Below are 22,018 nucleotides of genomic sequence, written 5' to 3'. Positions count from 1 at the left end.
TAATCACAGGTTTATTGCAGCATCAGCAAACAACAGCAGCAACATTTCAGACTACATGACCTTATTCATGCTATGCATACATCATTTCCTTTACAACTTTTAAACCCTCAGTGGTCATCCCCCAATTACATATATCACATATTTGTATACATTTTCAAAAACAAAGTGTGAACCCCAATCTATGTTACAATAAAACAAACTAACAGACATGGAGGAATTATCACATACCAGGACAGGAATTTCCTTATTCATACCCATTGGTATTAATCAGTTTAAATGGAAAATCCAAAAGGATTCTCTCCATTTCAAATACTGCTCTCAATTACATGCCCTATCCGAATTATGAAGGTTTAATTTTGACCAGAAAGTCCATTTAATTACCTAAGAGAAAATTAGTGCTATTCTGTCCTAAACTGAAAAAGTAACCACTACCTGTCCCTGGCTATCTTCACTGCCCTCCAAAAGTGATTGAGTTAATCTCCCTTTAATCCCTCGTCTGTTTACAAGGTTTAATGACTGGAGCAAGACTAGTGGAGTACAATTTATATAGTACTGTAAAAGTGAGTGTGTAACATTAGTGGAATGCTCACTGATTAATAAGAAAACTTAGAGAAGTCTAAGAGTAAAAAACAAGGCTAGGGTTGTCACCGACTTTGGTATGGTCAGGACAGTTTCAGAATTAGGAGGTATCTCCCAATGTCCTGGACTTCTTTGATCCTCCTTCTCACCAGCCCAGTGTAAAATATATATATATATATATATATATATATATATATATATATATATATATATATATATACATACATACATACATACATACATATACACACACACACACACACACATACCTCCCAACATTTCAAAATTCAAAATAGGGACACCCCCCCCTCCCCACGGCAAAAAATTGAAATGTGGTGGGCAAGGCTTAAAAAAATCATAAGACCAAAGTAATAAAAATAAAATTCTAAATAAAGTCATATATTTTAATACACTTAGGCAGCAAATCAAAAACAAGCTCAAACCACTGGTATGGCTATGTGAGCGCTGTATTTAATTAGCCTTTGCAAAGACATTGCTAAATATTTTTATCTTAATTGCACATTTATTCATAAATTCTTTAAAACTACTCTCTGCATTCCCCATTAATATTCTAGATTCTGGCCTTTAAAGTCAGCAAAAATGCACAGTAGCACTTTACATAGCATACACTTACACATGCAGATACACACACACACACTACATAGCATACACTTACACATGCAGATACACACACACTACATAGCATACACTTACACATGCAGATACACACACACTACATAGCATACACTTACACATGCAGATACACACACACTACATAGCATAAACTTACACATTCAGATACACACAATATTCCAATCAATATCAGCAGATACTTGAGAATAATGAGGAATCAGTCACAAAGTTTAAGTTATGCCGGAGCTGGATATTTCAACAAGACAACCCAAAACACTGCTCAAAATCTACTCTGGCATTTATGCAGAGGAACATGTACAATGTTCTGGAATGGCCATCCAAGTCCCCAGACCTGAATATCATTGAAAATCTCTGGGGTGATTTGAAGGGGGCTGTCCATGCTTGGCAACCATCAAACCTAACTGAACTGGAGATGATTTGCAAGGAGGAATGGTCCAAAATACCTTCATCCAGAATCCAGACACTCATTACAGGCTATAGGAAATGTCTAGAGGCTGTTACTTCTGCTAAAGGAGGCTCTGCTAAATATTGATGCAATATTTCTGTTGTGGTGCCCAAATTTTGCACCTGTCTAATTTCGTTTTGATGCATACTGCACATTTTCTGTTAATCCAGAAATTTCACTACTACAGTGTCCTTCAGTTACTTGGTAGATCAAAATGAAATTGCTGATCCAAAACAGCCAATTATTTATAAATGAAAATCATGGAAATTGACAGGGGTGCCTAAACTTTTGCATACGACTGTGAAATACACACACACACACAGATTCAAAAACCCCAATGAGCTAGTGCTCAAACAACAAGCCAAACGTAGTAGACAGTCACAGGTGTGGTTACCAACAGTGATAGGAGCTGCCGAGCACTAAATACCTCTGATAACAGGATTCCCCCAGGATAAGGGTAAAAACTTACTTCCAGCTTCTTGCAGTCAAAACCTTTCAATGTCACAACGGCCGCCACTGCAACCGTGAGTGACACCGGGATTGCTTCTCCAGTCGGAATGTTACCTCCTTAGCCTCTCGGGGGGTTAGCTCTGTGGTGCTTCACGTCGGCTCACCTCTGTCTGCTCAATTACTGGCACCTGTGCAGGACTTGTGTCTCTCTCCTGCACCAAATAAATCGGTGCCGCCTCTGTATGCACCTCCTCCAATCACAGATATTAAATGGAAACTGTATCTCAGTGATAGTGGACCCAGAAAGGTGCTAAGCTCAGTAGGGACAATTCATGTGAAGATAGTTAAAGTTAAGCCAGAACTACACCTGCTTAATTAAAAGTCCAAATTTATTGAAGTTTCGATAAAATGAGAACAAGATAAAGTGCAAGACCAGGTCTATGATTAAGGCTACGGCCGAAACATGTTAGACAAGCTAGTACCTTAAATAGCTATTGCACTTTATCTTGTTCTCATTTTATCGAAACTTCAATAAATTTGGACTTTTAATTAAGAAAAGGAAGAATATATCCTTTGAAACGCAATTCGTGAACCAAAGGCTATTACTAAGTGTTTATTACATGCCTCATATGTTTGAGGATTTTTAATGTGAGTGGCCATTTGTCTGTTTTAATTATAGCTTTTATGTATAATAAACAGTTTTACACTATGTATTTTCCTTCTGCTTCTTATTTTGCATAAATCTGCGTGGAACTTGGAGAACATTTGTTACAAGTATCTACCTGAACGCTGACCCCATACTCTGAGAGGAGAAGGTTATACACATACGGCCAAGCGACTACCATCACTTCAGATCTCCGGAAGTTTCTCACTTACAGAGGCGGCAACTTGCCTCATATGATTGAGGTTTGCTCTAGTAAGTGCAATACCTACTGGATTTAAAGTGTGATAATTTATTCATTCTCTATATATTTCCTTACTCTCATCCCCACATACATTGTGGATGGACTTCTTAAAAACTGTTTCATGTTCAAATCATCATTAATGAATGAGATATACCGTTTGTGAACCCATTTATGGTAAACAACACAGCCTTGAACATAGTTCATCAATAACAATCACCACAATTTTTTGTGTGACCTCCATCAAACGATTACCAGTGTTATCTGTATGTATAAACATACTTAACTTATTATATAATATTAACAACCTACTATAAGGGCAATGTGGGACTAAATCCTTGTAGAGCGCTTTTCTCAACCCCAACCTTTTTCCATACATATACACACACTATATATATCTCCTTTATACACTATAGCACTGTGTGTGGCAGGTTTGTTAAAAAATTTAGGAGCCAGAAATATTTTGTGCAAGTGTATAAAAATCACAAAATGAGCAAACTGGCAAAACTATAAAAATCCAGAGCAAGGCCGACGGAGAATACACTTTGTAACTTTTTTCTATCCAGACGTAACTTTTTAACCCCTTCAACCATATGGACTTAGGTACTACATCACACAGCACTTTTCCCAGCGTACTGTATACACATAGTACCTATGTCCAGCACAGACCTAGGTTGATATTGCATTCCCCAGTGTCAGCTCAGATATGGGGAGACACAACCAGGGGGGCAGAAGGCATCTTCTTTTCATGTGGTAAGAGTGCAGTGAATGTGCTACCCTTGCCATATGAAGCCAGTTCGCTGATCGTTACAGAGAGTGAAACTTTCTGGGTCACTGGTGGCGCAAGTGGGAGGGAAGAAAGGAGGCGAGTGAGCTGCCCAGTAAAGGAGGGGGTAGGGAAATTATTTGTAGCACTGGTCCCTTTTGAAGATAATCAACACTGGACACTGCAGGGATCCTGAGAAAAGAAACAGCTGCACTGCTCATCAAAAACTGAGCCAACAGTCTCTTCCAGAGTAACACCCAGCATGCCCTATGTGCAATTGTAAAAGCCGGATGCCACCGTTGCAGCCATACAAAAGCCTGGCACGCTGGAACAGTTACAGGCAAGGCTTATTAAGCACTGTCATAGCACAATATAATTTTAAACTTGTACTATACTCAGAAAGGTTATCCCTCCCTCTCTTTTTAGTATTAAGGTGGTTAGAAAACCAGGAAGAGGTGCAAAATTAAGTGCATTGTCAATAACTGCATCTCTAAAACCTGTAACATGATAATTTTGCTTTCTGATTATGTAAATATACTAAAGTAGATAAGTCATACTTAAAAGGGACATTGTACACTAGATATTTCTTTGCATAAATGTGTTGTAGATTATCAATTTATATAGCTTATCTGGTAGTGTTTTTGTAAAAATGTATAGTTTAGCTTAATTTTTAATAACATTGTGCTGATTTTCAGACTCCTAACCAAGCCCCACAGTGTCAGATGTATACACGCATTTGCAGACTCCTGATGCGTTCTGTTTATGTTATCAGTCTTTTCATATGCAGGAAAAGGGAGGAGGGGCGGAGTGTCTGCTATTATTCTTTCCCCAGCCCCTTTCACTGGGTATCCCAGCCAAACCTCATTAAAAGTGCTAAACTGGGAGATTCTAAGTAAGTTTTTAAAAGGTTTTATACTGGATTTTTATATCAGTTTCTGTACATATTCTTGTATCTAGCAGGGTGGATAAAAATCAATATCAGATTTTTTTTTTTTTATTTAAAATAGGAATTTTTAAATGCTGTATATTCATGGCTGTAATGTTTAATTCCATTAAAGGGACAGTATACACCAGAATTGTTATTGTTTTAAAAGATAGATAATCCCTTTATTACCCATTCCCTAGTTTTGCATAACCAACACAGTTATATTTATATATTTTTTACCTCTGTGATTATCTTGTATCTAAGCTTCTGCAAACTGCCCCTTTATTTCAGTTCTTTTGACAGACTTGCAGTTTAGCCAATCAGTGATGGCTCCCAGGTAACTTCATGTGCATGAGCACAGTGTTATCTATATGAAACACATGAACTAACACCCTCTAGTGGTGAAAAACCTGTTAAAATGCATTCTTAAAAGAGGTGGCCTTCAAGGTCTAAGAAATTAGCATATGAACCTCCTAGGTTAAGCTTTCAACTAAGAATACCAAGAGAACAAAGCAAAATTGGTGATAAAAGTAAATTGGAAAATTGTTTAAAATTACATGCCCTATCTGAATCATGAAAGTTTTTTTGGACTAGACTGTCCCTTTAATCCATTCACAATGTCATGCTTTCCCAGAGGTTTCTGTCAGATTATTTTGGCCAATGTTTCTATCTTGAAGACATTACCACATGTTATTGGTTTTGTAGTTCTGAAGACTGAATTTGTCTCTGCAGAAAAAGCATGCCTCTTCTTTACAGCAACTTTTTAAAATAAAAATAAACACACACACAGAGTTGAGAAATAGACCTTAAAGGGACATAATCATGAAAGAAAAAAAACAAAACAACTTGTGTTTCAGATAGAGTATACCATTTTCAGATTTACTTCTATTATCAAATTTACTTCATTCTTTTGGTATCCTTTGTTAAAGGAGAGCAATGCTCTATTGGGGTCTAGCTGAACACATTGTGTGAGACAGTGACAAGCAGCTCGCTCACAGTAGTGCATTGCTTCTGAGCCTAACTATGTATGCCTTTCAACAATGGATACCAAGATAATGAAACACATTAAATAAGAGTAAATTGGAAAATTGAATATTATTATTTCTAAATTATGAAAGTTTAAATTTTAACTTTACTGTCCCTTTAATACCATTGCTCCCCTGTAAATCTATGTACGCAGAATCAACACATACTAATTTTCAAGAAGCTCAATGAATAGAAGATTGTTTGGAGCTGAATATATCTGCAGAAGGACCTAAGTGCACGGAGGGAGGGGCAAGCATTAAAAATTAAACAATGTAATTGTTTTAAATAAAATATTTAAATGGATGTTATTAAAAGGCAATGGTTATTTTTATTTAGTTAAAGGGACACTGAACCCAATTTTTTTTATTAGAAAAATGCTTAAAATTGCATGCTCGATCTGAATCATGAAAGAAAAAAAATTGGGTTCAGTGTCCCTTTAAATAAAACTCATCAGGGGGTGGGCGCATGCGCTATGTACAGAAGGGAGTGAGATCCGGCTAAATGTATATATAGAAAAGATTCAACAAGGTATAGAAAAGGCTGCTAGAAAACGTTTTATAAATAACGAAAGAGACATTTATTGATTATTCAGCACTGACAGTTATCTATTGGAGTTCTTTCATTTAAAAACTGTTCCTATTTTGGGTAAACTGTCCATTTAAAATGTTATTAAGGTAATCATTATTTTTCTCCTTCTAATAAAGTAGAACTGAAATGATCAAATATGAATGATTAACCTATTAAACTGGAGAAAGTTCACCTCACAATAATTGCATTAAAGGACCACTCAATACAGTAGAATTGCATAATTAATAGGCGCATAATAAAAAAGACAATGTTTTAACAAATACTCAGAATTTTTTTTTTTACTGCTTATTAGAAATTCAGACATTTAATTTTTTTCTCCCATTTTCTGGCCCCCTTGTACCATGTGACAACAATCACAGACTAGTATACATATACCCCTGTGAGCTTGTGCACATGCTCAGTACGATCTTGTTCCCCAGAAAGTTTGTATATAAAAAAGGACTGTGCAACATTTAATAATGGAAGTAAACTGGAAAGGGTCTTAAAACTGCATGCTCTTTCTAAATCCTAAAATATTTTTTACTTGAGTATTCCTTTAATTTCAATGATCTATCTATCTATACTTATATACTGATATATGACCAGAGCAGTAATGCTCTGATATATTGTGACAGGAGCGAGCTGCACTTAGTCTTATGGCGCGGTCGGGCCGGGCTGTGACTATACAGCTGGCCCGATGCGCTGAGTAAATATAACAGACCCGCTCAGCAGAGAGGCGGGTGTGTGAAACAGCGGGGTTTTTTTTAAATGAATAGAGGAAATTATGTTTTATAAATGTTTGGCTAATATAATGTTATATAATTCTGCACTATGTGCAGAATTATATAACATTATTTTTAAAGTTTACGGACACTTTAAATCAAATCCACCCCGATACCTACGTAGCCTCAGGAGCAGCAATGCACATGTACCTCCTGTCACTGGCTCACCAGATGTGTTCAGCTAGGTCCCAGTAGTGCACTGCTGCTCTGGAGCCGATTAACCCATTTGTATAGATTAAACATACAGTTATATGCAAGTTAAAGGGACAGTATACACCAATTTTCATATAACTGCATGTAATAGACCCTGCTATAAAGGAAGATATGCACAGATACTGGTCTAAAAAACCCAGTATAAAATATTTTAAAAATGTACTTAGAAACTCCCAGTTTAGCACTGTTGATGAGGTTAGGCCGGGACACCCCGTGAAAGGGGCTGGGAAAGCAGATAGTGCAGACACTCCCCCCTTAACTGCATATGAAAAGACAGATCACAAACAATAGCAGCAGGAATCTGTAGACTTGTGTCTACACCTGATACTTTGGGGCTTGGTTAGGAGTCAGGAAATTAGCACAATGTTGTTAAAAAGTATGCAAAACTATACATTGTTACAAAAACACTACTAGATGGGCTATATAAATGGATCTACAAAACCTTTGTGCAAAGAAAAATCTAGTGTACAGTGTCCCTTTAACAGTGCAATAATAACATGTTCTAACACATTAGAACTGGGTAGTGTGACTACTGCAGTTGATTGTCTCAGTCTGTTTATGCTTGGGACTAGTTTTTTCTCTGCGGCTTCTTAACCCCTTTGCAGGGGTTAAACATACAGACTTGCAGGGCCGGTAGTGCTAAAATGACATGATCTTTTATGAAATAAGAGCATTTCATGTTCCCACTATAATAGCCCTTTAAAAATAATAAAGGCAAGGGGGAGGAATACCCCCTCTCTTTCTTCCATTGGTTATATGTGAAAAAGAATGCACTTTCATACACCGTGTATATGACTGTGATAACTATGGGTCCTTTTGTTCCCAGTAAACTCAGTGCTGCTCAGTAGTAGTACCCTGGGGTATATTGGAGTTTTAAATAGGACTAATGGATGAGTACAGAAAAATGCTTCTAAAATTTATATACAGCAATAATATCAGTCATTTTTATGTTATAAAATGGATTCAATATAGTGAAAGTCAACTCCAGAGCAGCAATGTACTTCTGTGAGCTAATGAACGCATCAAGTGAGCCAAGTACAAGAGACATATATGCAGCTGCCAATCGCCATCTAGCTCCCAGTAGTACATTTCTACCTCTGAGTCTACCCGAGTATGCTTTTCAACAAAAGATACCAAGATAATGAAGAATTATAATAGAAGCAAATGAATGGTGTGCACAGCTATAAAAGAATAGTAACTACTCACTATGCTTTTGCATTTCATCCTGTTCCTATAGCTCTTTACAAATTATTTCTCCTTTTTTAATAGCTTAAAGGAAAAGTAAACTTACGTGCACTTCAAACCCCCAAAGCAAAGTACATGCAAAATTAGCTGGACTTTAAAGGGACACTCAGGTTAAATTAAATTTTCATGATTCAGATAGAGCAGTAATTTTAAACAACTTTCCAATTTACTTCCATTAAAAAAAATGTGCACAGTCTTTTATTTTTTACACTTTTTGAGTCACCAAGCTCCTATTGAGCATGTGCAAGAATTCACAGACTATACGTATATGCATTTTTGATTGGCTGATTGCTATCACATGGTACAAGGGGAGTGGAAATAGACATAACTGAAATTTGTTATTAAAAAAAATCTACTACTCATTTGAAGTTCAGACTAAGTGCTATTGCATTGTCTTATTATCTTGCATTTGTTGATTATGCAAATCTAATATGTTGACTGGTCCTTTAATTCATGATTTTTAGCAGTTTTGTCGTATTTTTATTATTTTTGTTATAATTCTACCTCGCAATCCGCTATGTCAGTCCGCCTGGATAATATTTTTTTATTTTTATTTGTATGTGACTAAAATCATCTTACCGATCCTCATTAGTCCCCCAGTGGCGTCTCAACAGAGTAACTACCCACTCCCAACTTAAACTACGCATGCGTGTCTCATTGAATCTCCCGTCTGATTAAATGCTCGTTCATGAGACACTCATGCGCATTGACGGCACAGGAAAACTATGTATCACAGCAGAGATCGTATTTTAAGGCATGCGCAATACAGGATGCTTTAAAAGGAGCATAAAAGAGCGGGTTGGACCGTTCTTACTTCAGAAAAAAGCAGGAACTTTACATGCGGGTGGGCGGAGAATCAGTAAGGTAGGTCATAAAAATAATAAATATAAAAAATAACTATGGGTCTTTTAAAAACTACTGTACATAAAGGGAGAAAATATGGATCAATGGAATTGCAGTTTTAGACGAAACTTAACTTTCACTTTAAAGGTGCCAGATACTAAAGCTCCGCCTTTTTGTACTTGTAGCTGCCATCATGGAGGTCAGGTATTCTCACAGCTTGTGACAGAAGCTGTGCACACTCACAGATCAATAATATTGGCCACTTTTTTACATCTGTATAATGTGCTCAAAGTTAGCGTACATAATACATCATGTGAGATTTACATTTTTTACAGTTTTACAGTTACACAAAATATATTAAAAAAAGCACTCAATAATATAGAGCACTGCAGCCTCTGTAAAAATGTACAGTTCCTGCTTTGTATGATGTGCCCTAACCCCAAGCACATTATACAGCTGTAAAAATAGACAATATTACCGATCTGTTAATCTGAGCAGCTTATGTCACACTGGGAGAATACCTAAACTCCAAGATGGCAGCCCCCAGTACAAAGAGGTGGAGCTTCAGTATTTCACATTAAGCTATTAAAGCAGAAGAACTAGTTTGAAAAGAGCTGTAGAACAGGATGAAATGCAATAACATAGTGAGTAGTAGCTATTATTTGAAGTTGTGCTTAGCAGTTTTTAATATCCCTTTAATATTGTATGCTCTGTCCGAATTCTGAATATTTAATTTTGACTTTCACAGAGAAAAGACTCAGCAGATATAAGAAACTTCTTGGAATTTTTAAAACTGCCTTTACCAACCTAAGGTCAAGGGGCCAAAATGTAGACCCTTTCTATTATGGCCTTTGCTACTCTAATATATATATATATATATATATATATATATATATATATATATATATATATATATATATATATATAGTATATATATATATATATATATATATATATATATATATATATATATATATATATATATATATATAATATATATATATATATATATATATATATATATATATATATATATATATATATATCACACAGGTATGAAACCCTTTATCTAAACTGCTTGGGTCCGGAAAAAAGTTTGGATTTCAGAATAGTTTGGATTTTGGATTATAATCTTTAAAATGGGACACTTTGGAAAGGGGATGTAAACAACAATATCTTATGCCATTTAGGCAATATTTATATTCCATTATACAGCCTATAAATGCGAGTGAGCTGCCCAGTAAAGGAGGGGGTAGGGAAATTATTTGTAGCACTGGTCCCTTTTGCAGATAATCAACCCTGGACACTGCAGGGATCCTGAGAAAAGAAACAGCTGCACTGATCATTAAAAACTTAGCCAACAGTCTCTTCCAGAGTAACACCCAGCATGCCCTATGTGTAATTGTAAAAGCCGGATGCCACCGTTGCAGCCATACAAAAGCCTGGCACGCTGGAACAGTTACAGGCAAGGCTTATTAAGCCCTGTCATAGCACAATATAATTTTACACTTGTACTATACTCAGAAAGGTTATCCCTCCCTCTCTTTTTAGTATTAAGGTGGTTAGAAAACCAGGAAGAAGTGCAAAATGATGTGCATTGTTAATAACTGCATCTCTAAAACATGTAACATGATAATCTTGCTTTCTGATTATGTAAATATACTAAAGTAGATAAGTCATACTTAAAAGGGACATTGTACACTAGATATTTCTTTGCATAAATGTGTTGTAGATTATCAATTTATATAGCTTATCTGGTAGTGTTTTTGTAAAAAATGTAATAGTTTAGCTTAATTTTTAATAACATTGTGCTGATTTTCAGACTCCTAACCAAGCCCCACAGTGTCAGATGTATACACACATTTGCAGACTCCTGATGCGTTCTGTTTATGTTATCAGTCTTTTCATATGCAGGAAAGGGGAGGAGGGGCGGAGTGTCTGCTATTATTCTTTCCCCAGCCCCTTTCACTGGGTATCCCAGCCAAACCTCATTAACAGTGCTAAACTGGGAGATTCTAAGTAAGTTTTTAAAAGGTTTTATACTGGATTTTTATATCAGTTTCTGTACATATTCTTCTTTATAGTGGTGTCTATTACATGCAGTTATATGAAAATTGGTGTATACTGTCCCCTTTAAAAAAAAAAGACAAGAAAGCCAAAATGGACAATTTATAAAATGTATTCTCATGGTATCCTTGAAATGCGTATCTAGCAGGGTGGATAAAAATCAATATCAGATTTTTTTTTTTTTTAATTTAAAAATAGGAATTTTTAAATGCTGTATATTCATGGCTGTAATGTTTAATTCCATTAAAGGGGACAGTATACACCAGAATTGTTATTGTTTTAAAAGATAGATAATCCCTTTATTACCCATTCCCTAGTTTTGCATAACCAACACAGTTATATTTATATATTTTTTACCTCTGTGATTATCTTGTATCTAAGCTTCTGCAAACTGCCCCTTTATTTCAGTTCTTTTGACAGACTTGCAGTTTAGCCAATCAGTGATGGCTCCCAGGTAACTTCATGTGCATGAGCACAGTGTTATCTATATGAAACACATGAACTAACACCCTCTAGTGGTGAAAAACCTGTTAAAATGCATTCTTAAAAGAGGTGGCCTTCAAGGTCTAAGAAATTAGCATATGAACCTCCTAGGTTAAGCTTTCAACTAAGAATACCAAGAGAACAAAGCAAAATTGGTGATAAAAGTAAATTGGAAAATTGTTTAAAAATTACATGCCCTATCTGAATCATGAAAGTTTTTTTGGACTAGACTGTCCCTTTAATCCATTCACAATGTCATTGCTTTCCCAGAGGTTTCTGTCAGATTATTTTGGCCAATGTTTCTATCTTGAAGACATTACCACATGTTATTGGTTTTGTAGTTCTGAAGACTGAATTTGTCTCTGCAGAAAAAGCATGGCCTCTTCTTTACAGCAACTTTTTAAAATAAAAATAACATACATACAGAGTTGAGAAATAGACCTTAAAGGGACATAATCATGAAAGAAAAAAAAAAACAAAACAACTTGTGTTTCAGATAGAGCATACAATTTTCAGATTTACTTCTATTATCAAATTTACTTCATTCTCTTGGTATCCTTTGTTAAAGGAGAGCAATGCTCTATTGGGGTCTAGCTGAACACATGGTGTGAGACAGTGACAAGCAGCTCGCTCACAGTAGTGCATTGCTTCTGAGCCTAACTATGTATGCCTTTCAACAATGGATATACCAAGATAATGAAACACATTAAATAAGAGTAAATTGGAAAATTGAATATTATTATTTCTAAATTATGAAAGTTTATAGGGCCATAATACCCAAATGTTTAAACACTTGAAAGTGATGCAGCATAGCTGTAAAAAGCCGACTAGAAAATATCACCTGAACATCTTTATGTAAAAAAGAAAGATATTTTACCTCAAAAGTTCCTCAGTAGCCACCTCCCATTGCAAAGGATTTCTAAGCAGCATTTTAGTATGTCTGTCCTGGGACAGCTAAGAGGATGAGCCTTGTGAACTCTCATATTATTTCACCAATCAGGTAAAGGAAGCTTACTATGAAATCTCATGAGAGTTAAGTCAAATCTCATGAGATCACAGTAAAATAGTTCATGACATCAGCACTGCTGATGCTGATTGGCTGCAGTTCATTTCTTCATTTTTTTTTTTTATTTTTACCTGCAGCTGGGAGCAGCTGAGTATAACTTTTTACACAGAACTTACTCTGCTGAGCTGAGGAGATTGTGAGGTAAAATATCTTCCTTTTTTACATAGAGATGCTCAGGTGATATTTTCCTGTCAGCTTTTTACAGTTATACTGCATCAGTTTCAAGTGATTTAGCATATGAGTATTATGTCCCTTTAAATTTTTACTTTACTGTCCCTTTAATACCATTGCTCCCCCTGTAAATCTATGTACGCAGAATCAACACATACTAAGTTTCAAGAAGCTCAATGAATAGAAGATTGTTTGGAGCTGAATATATCTGCAGAAGGACCTAAGTGCGCGGAGGGAGGGGCAAGCATTAAAATTAACAATGTAATTGTTTTAAATAAAATATTTAAATGGATGTTATTAAAAGGCAATGGTTATTTTTATTTAGTTAAAGGGACACTCAACCCAATTTTTTTTTATTAGAAAGTTGCTTAAAATTGCATGCTCTATCTGAATCATGAAAGAAAAAAAAATAGGGTTCAGTGTCCCTTTAAATAAAACTCATCAGAGGGCGGGTGCATGCGCTATATACAGAAGGGAGTGAGATCGGGCTAAACGTATATATAGAAAAGATTCAACAAGGTATAGAAAAGGCTGTTAGAAAACGTTTTATAAATAACGAAAGAGGCCTTTATTGATTATTCAGCACTGACAGTTATCTATTGGAGTTCTTTCATTTAAAAATTGTTCCTATTTTGGGTAAACTGTCCATTTAAAAATGTTATTAAGGCAATCATTATTTTTCTCCTTCTAATAAAGTAGAACTGAAAATGATCAAATATGAATGATAACCTATTAAAACTGGAGAAAGTTCACCTCACAATAATTGCATTAAAGACCACTCAATACAGTAGAATTGCATAATTAATAGGCGCATAATAAAAAAAGGACAATGTTTTAACAAATACTCAGAATTTTTTTTTTTTTACTGCTTATTAGAAATTCAGACACATTTAATTTTTTTCTCCCATTTTCTGGCCCCTTGTACCATGTGACAGCCAATCACAGACTAGTATACATATACCCTGTGAGCTTGTGCACATGCTCAGTACGATCTTGTTCCCCAGAAAGTTTGTATATAAAAAGGACTGTGCAACATTTAATAATGGATAGTAAACTGAAAAGGGTCTTAAAAACTGCATGCTCTTTCTAAATCCTAAAATATTTTTTTACTCGAGTGTCCCTTTAATTTGAATGATCTATCTATGCTTATATAATGATATATGACCAGATCAGTAATGCTCTGATATAACTGGAAAAATAATCTGTAAAGTTGTTATTCAAAAAATGAAAACCATGATTTAAAAAATGGTCTTACTGACTTGTGATTTAAAGTGTGATTTAAATCAAAACCACCCTGATACCTACGTAGCCTCAGGAGCAGCAATGCCACATGTACCTCCCGTCAGTTTCAGCTAGGTCCCAGTAGTGAACTGCTGCTCTGGAGCCGATTAACCCATTTGTATAGATTAAACACACAGTTATATGCAAGTTAAAGGGACAGTATACACCAATTTTCATATAACCGCATGTAATAGACCCTGCTATAAAGAAGAATATGCACAGATACTGGTCTAAAAACCCAGTATAAAATATTTTAAAAATGTACTTAGAAACTCCCAGTTTAGCACTGTTGATGAGGTTAGGCCGGGACACCCCGTGAAAGGGGCTGGGAAAGCAGATAGTGCAGACACTCCCCCCTTAACTGCATATGAAAAGACAGATCACAAACAATAGCAGCAGGAATCTGTAGACTTGTGTCTACACCTGATACTTTGGGGCTTGGTTAGGAGTCAGGAAATTAGCACAATGTTGTTAAAAAGTATGCAAAACTATACATTGTTACAAAAACACTACTAGATGGGCTATATAAATGGATCTACAAAACCTTTGTGCAAAGAAAAATCTAGTGTACAGTGTCCCTTTAACAGTGCAATAATAACATGTTCTAACACATTAGAACTGGGTCGTGTGACTACTGCAGTTGATTGTCTCAGTCTGTTTATGCTTGGGACTAGTTTTTTCTCTGCGGCTTCTTAACCCCTTTGCAGGGGTTAAACATACAGACTTGCAGGGCCGGGGTAGTGCTAAAATGACATGATCTTTTATGAAATAAGAGCATTTCATGTTCCCACTATAATAGCCCTTTAAAAATAATAAAGGCAAGGGGGAGGAATACCCCCTCTCTTTCTTCCATTGGTTATATGTGAAAAAGAATGCACTTTCATACACCGTGTATATGACTGTGATAACTATGGTCCTTTTGTTCCAGTAAACTCAGTGCTGCTCAGTAGTAGTACCCTGGGGTATATTGGAGTTTTAAATAGGACTAATGGATGAGTACAGAAAAATGCTTCTAAAATTTATATACAGCAATAATATCAGTCATTTTTATGTTATAAAATGGATTCAATATAGTGAAAGTCAACTCCAGAGCAGCAATGTACTTCTGTGAGCTAATGAACGCATCAAGTGAGCCAATAACAAGAGACATATATGCAGCTGCCAATCGCCATCTAGCTCCCAGTAGTACATTTCTACAACTTTCCAATTTACTTCCATTAAAAAAATGTGCACAGTCTTATTTTTACACTTTTTGAGTCACCAGCTCCTATTGAGCATGTGCAAGAATTCACAGACTATACGTATATGCATTTTTTGATTGGCTGATTGCTATCACATGGTACAAGGGGAGTGGAAATAGACATAACTGAAATTTGTTATTAAAAAAATCTACTACTCATTTGAAGTTCAGACTAACGTGCTATTGCATTGTCTTGTTATCTTGCATTTGTTGATTATGCAAATCTAATATGTTGACTGGTCCTTTAATTCATGATTTTTAGCAGTTTTTGTCGTATTTTTATTATTTTTGTTATAATTCTACCTCGCAATCCGCTATGTCAGTCCGCCTGGATAATATTTTTTTATTTTTATTTGTATGTGACTAAAATCATCTTACCGATCCTCATTAGTCCCCCAGTGGCGTCTCAACAGAGTAACTACCCACCCCCAACTTAAACCTACGGCATGCGTGTCTCATTGAATCTCCTGTCTGATTAAATGCTCGTTCATGAGACACTCATGCGCATTGACGGCACAGGAAAACTATGTATCACAGCATAGATCGTATTTTTTTTTTTTTTTTTTTAAATAGTATTTTTTTATTGAGGGAATAACAATAACAGACAGGAATCAGTTTGCTCAAACAAACATATGGCACATAGTATATGACAATATAGGTTTCATGAACAGAGACAAATGCTAAATACCAAGTTTGGGTATAAATCTCTTACTATAACAATCAGAGGACTCGTAGATTGGGATATACATAAAAAATGGCAGAGCAAACCTCAAATCACCTCCTTTTTTCCCCCCATGTAGCCGAGGCCGCTTTTGGACCTCAGTAAGATGAATGTACTACTCAGAGGACTTTTAGTTAGTTCAGGCCTGAATGAGGCCTACATTTTATATCCCCCTTCCTATAGCCGCTGGGACCATGGTTAGGTCCAGAAAAACTAACAAAAAAAACTGAAGGAGATGTAAGAAGGAAGTGAAAAGTTTACAATATATCCATGAGTACCTTACACTACTTCAGGAGAATAAGCTACAGGGACTGGTTCATAATTAAACTTGAACATTAATAGGTGCCTGCGTATGACTGGTCACTTTAAAACAGCTACCAGGAGGTCAATAAGAATGTGAGTCTAAAAGCTGTAGGTTCAAAAGACTTATAATCAAGTGAGAACTATACAATCCCTAAACCTATTGCAACGCGCCAGAAGTATTATCCCATACATTAGGTACATAAGTGAGAAACTCTTATACTGAAATGAGAGTAAAAAAGTATCTAGAAGTATTGAACACAGAATAGTAAACATAGGAAAGTCCCGAGGCTCTACGGGCAGGGCAGAGACAGCACAACTCTGCCAAATAGGAATGTGGAGGATAAGGTGATTATCCCTTACCACATATTTGGAAGAGGGAGGAATAAGGGGGAAAGGGGGGGAGGGGGAGAAGGAGGGGAGAGGAAGGGAGAGGGGGGGAAAGGAGAGGGGGGGGAAAGGAGAGGGGGGGAAAGGGGAAGGGAAGAGGAGAAGAGGGACAGAGGGGGGGGCGGATTTAAAACAGATAATTAACAAGTGATCCCTAACATAAGCCCCAGGGGTACTGGGGACAGTAGGTATCCATTTGGATATCAAGAAGCGGCTAATGTGATTCTGTATTCATGTACCCAGTTATAGTCCCAAACAACATTTCTAAAACCTGTACACACATTTTTGTAATCACCTTAGCTGAATAGCCGCTTCTTAATAGCACAGACATAGAGTAACCCCTTAAGAGCTATAAAGGTCGAGGCTTAGTATATAGTGGTATTTTAAGGGATCTGCATACAAAGACATATACACTTAGATTTTTGGAGGAGTAGGTAACTAGCTTAGATAAAATATTCAAATATGCTCGATAAATAATTAGCAGTGAACTGTCTTAAAACACATGAAGCACATACATATCGGCTTTTAACAGCCTCATACAGTAATGTCTTGGATAGGGTGAACAATAATACAGACGTACTAATAGGCAAGAACATGCAAATTCATATTGGTTGTAACATAGCGCTATAGCCCCAGACCCAAGACTCAACTTATCCCATGTCTAAGTCTCTTATATATAGGGAAATAACAATGATGTAGGTCACGTATGTAGGGCTCTCTTATACTGCTTCAGACTGTCAGATTGAGGAGGGCATCCCCAAGAGTGAAAAACAGATCCTTTGCTTAAGTCAATGAAAATTGTCCCCAGCGGAAGACCAAAGCTGTGTTGGGTGTAGACATATCTGCGCAACCAGCATAAAATAAAATGCCCCCCCTTTCTCACTGCATTATAAATTCAAAAGAACAGAACTTCCCCAACATCGATCAGTTTGATACTCAAAATACAGACATTTGTAGGGTAAATAAACAATTCACAAGGCATTTACAATATATGAGTCCAGCTGCGTGCGTTTAAATGATAAAAAAACGGGCTATAGTACGCATTGTCCCCTTAAAAGCATAGTGATATTAAGTGTATGCATATATGGTCTCTTAGGATAAGATAGGTAGTGGAGAGAGTATATAATGCTTAGAGTAGGAAGTCTCACTTGTGCTGCTCCAGATTGCCGGATAGAAAAGAATCTCTCTAAAGTAAAAAAAAAGCAGTTCTGTTTCTGGAGTCAATTAGTATTGCAGATAGCGGTAGCCAAGACGGTATGAGGGTTGTACATATCTGAAAGGACCGGGTAGAAGGATGTCGTGTGGTCCCAGGGTAAAATCCTTAAACTAACACCCACACCTACTCGACAGTTTTTAATGCCTGTCTGAGCAGCTGGGAAGACAGGTGCGCCCTGGGGAAGCTGGTCGGCATGTACCGCAGATAGGCCGCGAAGGTAAGTCCCCGCATTCAGCCAGATGACCTCACCTCTGTATAGGAACCAGGCAGCGCTAGTATGAGGTGAGAGAAGCGTTGTCAGCGGCATCAGGGTCAGGCTGAGCATGCAGATTTTCCCCAGTCACCATCTCCGCACTCGGACTGCCTCCGTCATCAGAAGCGTCTGCAGCTGTTTCTCGGGTGAGGGCTAAGGGGAGCAGGCAAGGCTCGCAAGCCACCGGTCTCGCACCAAACTACTCTTTGGGACCCCAGGTAGCTCCATCTCTAGTGCATAGTGGCCGGAGGTATTCTCTTGGGGTTAGGGTCCTCACCAGTAGTGGAAGTCGCAGGAGGTCTATCTCCCTCCCGAGCCCCAAGCGACTGCTAATCAGTATTAGCCGGTCTAGTCTACATAGTAGATTACGGTGTTGCTCCTCAAAAAGGGCCAATATAGCCATGCGAGAGGCCTCCATATTTACCACCGCCTCGTGGCTAGGCCGCACTTTGTGGATCCGGTAGAAAACCAGGGGAGCGCTCCTCAATCCTCAATCTTGCTCCACCTCGTATAGCAGTGTCCCAGATAGGGGTATACCACCTCCTCAGTATTTGTGAGCTCCTAGGGTAGACTTATCCCCCAAAAACATAAGGCAAAGACAGGAGCTACTATCCATAGATCGTTTTTTAAAGGGCACATGCGCAATACAGGATGCTTTAAAAGGAGCATAAAAGAGCGGGTTGGACCGTTCTTACTTTCAGAAAAATGCAGGAACTTTAACATGCGGGTGGGCGGAGAATCAGTAAGGTAGGTCATAAAATAATAAATATAAAAAAATAACCTATGGGTCTTTTTATAAAACTACTTAGCAACTACTGTACATAAAGGGTGAAAATATGGATCAATGGAATTTGCAGTTTTTAGACGAAACTTAACTTTCACTTTAAAAGGTGCCGATACTAAAGCACGCCTTTTTGTACTTGTAGCTGCCATCATGGAGGTCATGTATTCTCATAGCTTGTGACAGGAAGCTGTGCACACTCACAGATCAATAATATTGCCCACTTTTTTACATCTGTATAATGTGCTCAAGGTTAGCGTACATAATACATCATGTGAGATTTACATTTTTTTACAGTTTTACAAATATATATTTTAAAAAGCACTCAATAATATAGAGCATTGCAGCCTCTGCAAAAATGTACAGTTCCTACTTTGTATGATGCGCCCTAACCCAAGCACATTATACAGCTGTAAAAATAGACAATATTACCGATCTGTTAATGTGAGCAGCGTATGTCACACACTGGGAGAATACCTAAGCTCCAAGATGGCAGCCCCCAGTACAAAGAGGTGAGAGCTTCAGTATTTACACATTAAGCTATTAAAGCAGGAGAACTAGTTTGAAAAGAGCTGTAGAAAGGGATGAAATGCAATAACATAGTGAGTAGTAGCTATTATTATTGAAGTTGTGCTCAGCAGTTTTAATATCCCTTTATATTGTATGCTCTGTCCGAATCCCTGAATATTTAATTTTGACTTTCAACAGAGAAAAGAGCTCAGCAGATATAAGAAACTTCTTGGAATTTTTAGAACTGCCTTTACCAACCTAAGGTCAAGGGGCCAAAATGCTAGACCCTTTCTATTATGGCCATTGCTACTCTAATAATTCACTCAATATCTTATTGCCATTTAGGCAATACAGCCATATAAATGCCAACCTAAAAGGTTAAATGTATATAATTTTAATACAGCCACATACATAGAACCATTAAGAGTTAAGAGAACCATTAAGAGTTTATAGTATAGTACTGTAATCAGAAAGGTAATATTTATTGTTCTTACACACACACATAAATTATATATATATATATACACACACCCACCAATAAGCAGCTAGAACCTAGGTTCTTTGCTGCTCCTGAGCTTACCTAGATATACCTTTCAGCAAAGGATAACAAGAGAATGAAGCAAAATTAAATAACAGAAGTAAATTGGAAAGTTGTTTAAAATGTTATGCTCTTTCTAAATCATGAATGTCTAATTGTGACTTTACTATCCTGTTAAGTACAAGTACTTGTACTTATGTCATTAATTTGCTTAGCTCTCTTCATATCCTTTGTTAAAGAGTAATCAAGGTGCGCTCAGGTGCGTGCACATTTCTATAGCCATCTGGCAGCAGTGTTTGCAATGTGGGAAAATACTGCTGCCATATACTACTCAAGACACATGCATGGGCCCTAACCTCCTATCTAGGTTCTTGCTTCAACAAAGGATACCAAGAAAACAAGGCAATTGTATCAAAGTAAATTAGAAAAGTTGTTTAAAACTGCATGCTCTATCTGAATCATTAATGTTTAATTTTGTATTTACTGTTCTTTTAATAACTGCTCATTAAAGCATGAGAACTATATTTGTATTTATATATAATTTACTTGCTTTCAAAGCTCAGCCACATAGTAATTCTGCTCCCATGTGTCATGCTAAAATGATACATAGATGAAGCAGTGGCTTTAGAGCGTTTAAAGAAGGTAAACTGATAAATATACATTATAAGTATACTGAAATATAGCATATAAAATGTCTACCAAGTTTTATATTGATTTCAGAGTTTAAAATATCATCTAGATATATTCAAAACTTTTAAATGTTAAAAATACAGCTTTATTTTCCAGATACATATTTCCCATTATAATATAATAGAACTACCTAGCTGAATAATTTCCAAGTTTATAGAATAATACGTTGCAATGCTATTGAAAGGCAGCTGCCAAACCTAAAAAAAATTAGCAAGTGTAAGCATATACACGCACTGGTTTTTAGTAATTTTCTATATCGGGTGTCTGTGTCTATATACTTGCATTTCCTGGTGCACTAATTTAATACCTGTGTACAGGTAAATCGCACATACATTTAACATTTACAACTTCATCATTCCATTCTCACCATCTTGACGCCTGCTCTTAACCCGGATGCACTCAGTGCTGCGGCCTGCCCTTGGGCCTCGGTCCCCGGTCCTCTCCTGCTCAGAGTCCCGGACCCTGGAGCCTCCTCCCCGGCCTCACCCCGAGGGGAGGGGGGAACATATTGTGCGCATGCGCATACCACAAATTTACGTAATGCACATGCGTAAAATCCGACTACTATTAGTGTTACGGACTCATTCATCTCGAACAGAGCGTTCTGCGCATGCACCCGGGATACGTGCGGCCCTTCTTTCCATGTGCAACGGAATCAAGCTCATCGCCACTAAAAGTGTTAGGGGGTGGCCGTGACTTTAGCCTGTCCAACAAGGTGTGCTGTTACGTCACCCACTGAAGGACGGCCTTGTAGCAAATTCTCTGCGTGAGAAACATTATACCATGATTCGCCATGACCATAAGACATGAACACTGTAGTGCAAATCTGAGAACAACAGGCGGTATATAATATTTCCTATAAGTAGGCTTACCATAATTTTTAGAGGTGAAACTGGGGACCACCTGGCGCGGTG

General features: G+C 37.0%; 1 protein-coding gene across 2 annotated transcripts in view; it reads right to left on the bottom strand.

The window, feature by feature from the left end:
* LOC128643552 (AP-1 complex subunit sigma-1A) overlaps window positions 1-21,536 on the bottom strand; it is a 47,590-nt gene extending 26,054 nt beyond the window's left edge. Inside the window, exon 1 of one of the 2 annotated variants that reach the window (XM_053696394.1) lies at window positions 21,472-21,536. In XM_053696394.1, coding sequence (XP_053552369.1) covers window positions 21,472-21,474 — 3 coding nt within the window. In that variant the 5' untranslated portion in view covers window positions 21,475-21,536. Of the gene's footprint in view, window positions 1-21,436 lie in introns of both variants that reach the window. The other variant, XM_053696393.1, reaches the window with a different exon arrangement.
* Window positions 21,537-22,018: the final 482 nt, after the last annotated feature.

This window comes from Bombina bombina, unplaced genomic scaffold (genome assembly GCF_027579735.1).
Source record: "Bombina bombina isolate aBomBom1 unplaced genomic scaffold, aBomBom1.pri scaffold_1104, whole genome shotgun sequence".
In the NCBI taxonomy this organism is placed as follows: domain Eukaryota; kingdom Metazoa; phylum Chordata; class Amphibia; order Anura; family Bombinatoridae; genus Bombina; species Bombina bombina.
Note: the sequence above shows the minus strand (reverse complement) of the source record. Positions and strands in the feature narration are given on the sequence as shown.